Here is a 2,887-nt window from a genome sequence, read left to right on the forward strand (position 1 = left end):
CCGAGCGCGGACCCGGGATCCCGAGGCGGCTGCGGAGTGCGGGGTGAGTCCCGGCGAGCGTGGGGCCGCGGAACACTGGGGACGGGGCCCCGGTGGCGACCGGCGGCGGGTCCTGGGGGCGACGCCCCGGCGTGGGATCGGCCGGCGCACAACGCCTCAGGGCGTTCTGCCGACCTTCGCGCGCCTCTCGTCTGCAGACCCCGAGGACGCGGCCATGCCCGGCCGGGCCGAGACGGGGGAGGCTGAGGAGGAGGCCGGGACTGGCTCAGGGTCCGAGGCGGAGGAGGACGCGCTATGGGAGAAGATCGAGGGCGTCCGGCACCGGCTGACGCGCGCCCTGAATCCAGCCAAGCTCACGCCGTATCTGCGCCAGTGCCGGGTCATCGACGAGCAGGACGAGGAGGAGGTGCTGAGCACCTATCGCTTCCCGTGCCGTGTCAACCGCACCGGTGAGCCCCGGGGGCGCGCCGGCAGGGCCCTGAGCGCGACACGACCCCGGCCGACAGTGCTGTCGAGCGCGGCACACAAAGCCCCAGAGCTTGAGGCCTCGGTCTCCACATGGGTAGAGTGGACTGGTTGGGTATGTCCTCCATCTCTCCATCTCCTGAACCCCCCAGTGCACTCTGGCGGCCTGCGATGCCAACGCTGGCGTCATGGTGTTGTCTTGGGGTCCCCTCCCACTTCCTGGGCGCACGTTAGAGTAGAGGTTCTGGTGTGGTTGCCAGGACCGTCTAGGCCTGGGACCTCCTGGTCACAGCCAGTGGATTTGGCACTTTTCTCATGCTCTTTGATCTTCCTTCGCTCTGCTGCCTCCTCTGTGCCACACACTTTTGGGTCCGTTTTCTTCAAGTGTTAATGGCCCATCTCAGCTTTACAAGGGTCCCCACTTCCACAGGGTATGACTTTGAACCAGGGTTGGAGAATTAATGAGGGTCTAATGGTGGGAAATTCAGGAATTGGTCAAGTGTTTTGGGGATGGATAGGCTGCCCCAGGCTGTTGAACAGACAGCTAACAGTGTGGTGTCACTGAGCTGCTGTAGATCAGGTGCCATAAGGAGGGGGGGGGTCTAGTCCTCCCAGCTATGGCAGACGGGCTCTCTTCCGTAATGTGTTGGGACAGGCCCTTGTGTGTGTCACTAGCTCAAAAATCTAGAACATGGGCCTGGAGCATAGTGGGGGAAAAAGCAACCAGGTGCGGGGAGAGGGGGCCATCCTCTGACTCCTGGGTAACCCTCCCTTCCCAGGACGCCTGATGGACATCTTGCGCTGCCGCGGCAAGAGAGGCTATGAGGCCTTCCTAGAAGCCCTGGAATTTTACTACCCTGAATACTACACGCTGCTCACGGGCCAGGAGCCTTCCCAGCGCTGCTCTATGATCCTCGGTGAGTGGGTCCTCAATGGTGCTGTCTCTGGGGCCACCAGCGCAGATGTTCCTTACCTCATCCTTTCTCAGGGAGGCACTACCATTATCCTGTTGAGGAATTAGGGAAACTGAGGCAGAGGAGACTGAAGGTATTTGCCCAGCGACCCACAGTAGGCAGAGGATGGGACTGGATTCCAGTTAGTCTGTGATCAGAGGCGGTGTGTTTAAGGAGTCTTTTTCTCCCTAATAATTGTTTTTAGACATGGCATATCTGACGTACATGGATTTACAGTTTTTTTTTTTTTAAACTTTTTTTTTTTTTTAAATTTTGGCCAGGGCTGGGCTTGAACCCACCACCTCTGCATATGAGGTCAGCGCTCTACTCCTTTAAGCCACAGGTGCCGCCCGGATTTACAGTTTTTATGTAAAAAATCAATGGTTCCCCGGGGCGACCCCTGTGGCTCAAACGAGTAGGGTGGCAGCCCCATATACCGAAGGTGGTGGGTTCTCACCCGGCCCCGGCCAAAAACTGAAACAAACAAACAAACAAAACGAAGGTTCCTGATGACTTTAGACTAAAAAGAGAAGATGCTTACTTTTTCCTTCAGCTGTGCTATGCTGGTAGCAGTTTGGCAAATCTCTTTGTGTTTATAGACACATGTGGGATTTACCTGCATGTGTATTTTGTTTTTTCTTAGAATGACTGATTTTACTGATTCTTCTACCTCTGTTACACTTGTTTTAAGATATTGCCTGATGTTCATTAGTAAAGTTGTGACATTATTCATTTAACTCATCCCTTGTTGATTGACATCTTGGTTGTTTTCAGTTTTGCAACATTTTGGTGATACTGAGAACATTTTTGTATGTACATCTTTGTGGAAATGTGTCTCACAGGAGAGGTTCTGAGTAGAAGAATTTCTCAAAGTCTGTGTGTATTTCAACATACTTGGCAGTAGTTTATGGTGTTCATTTTACTGTAACCTCATGAATCCTGGGGGTCATTTTAAAACATTTTTGCCATTGTGATATGTGAAAAAGTTATTGTTTTAAATTTATATTTCATCAAATGATGTAATTCACAACTCACTAGTCAATAAACCTTGGGAAAATGACTTGACCTTTTTGTGCCTCAGTTTTTCTGTGTTTAAGATTGGTGTAATGATAATATCTATCTTTTAGTGCTTTTTTTGTTTTGGTAGAGACAGAGTCTCACTTTATTGCACTCGGTAGAGTGTCATGGTATCACACTGCTCCCAGTAGCCTCCAACTCCTGGGCTTAGGTGATTCTCTTGCCTCAGCCTCCCAAGTAGCTGGCTAGGGCCGGGTTTGAACCTGCCACCCTCAGTATATGGGGCCAGCCCCCTACCCACTGAGCCATAGGGGCCACTCTATCTTTTAGTGTTGTCATGAAGATTAAGTAAATTAATATATGTGTCTAGTACAAAGAATGGAGCCAACAAATGTTTGTGGCTACTGTCATTGTTAGTGGGTTGGAGCATATTTTCTTTTTTTTTTTTTTTT

General features: G+C 51.5%; 1 protein-coding gene across 2 annotated transcripts in view; it reads left to right on the forward strand.

Annotated features, from left to right (window-relative positions):
- Positions 1 to 2,887, forward strand: part of CARD10 (caspase recruitment domain family member 10) — a 29,089-nt gene that overhangs the window by 761 nt on the left and 25,441 nt on the right. The window contains exons 1-3 of one of the 2 annotated variants that reach the window (XM_023509369.1): positions 7 to 43; positions 198 to 449; positions 1,245 to 1,382. In XM_023509369.1, coding sequence (XP_023365137.1) covers positions 215 to 449; positions 1,245 to 1,382 — 373 coding nt within the window. In that variant the 5' untranslated portion in view covers positions 7 to 43; positions 198 to 214. Of the gene's footprint in view, positions 1 to 6; positions 44 to 197; positions 450 to 1,244; positions 1,383 to 2,887 lie in introns of those variants that run through there. The other variant, XM_012801241.2, reaches the window with a different exon arrangement.

Source organism: Otolemur garnettii, unplaced genomic scaffold (assembly GCF_000181295.1).
Source record: "Otolemur garnettii isolate 467f Iridium unplaced genomic scaffold, OtoGar3 scaffold00007, whole genome shotgun sequence".
Taxonomy (NCBI): domain Eukaryota; kingdom Metazoa; phylum Chordata; class Mammalia; order Primates; family Galagidae; genus Otolemur; species Otolemur garnettii.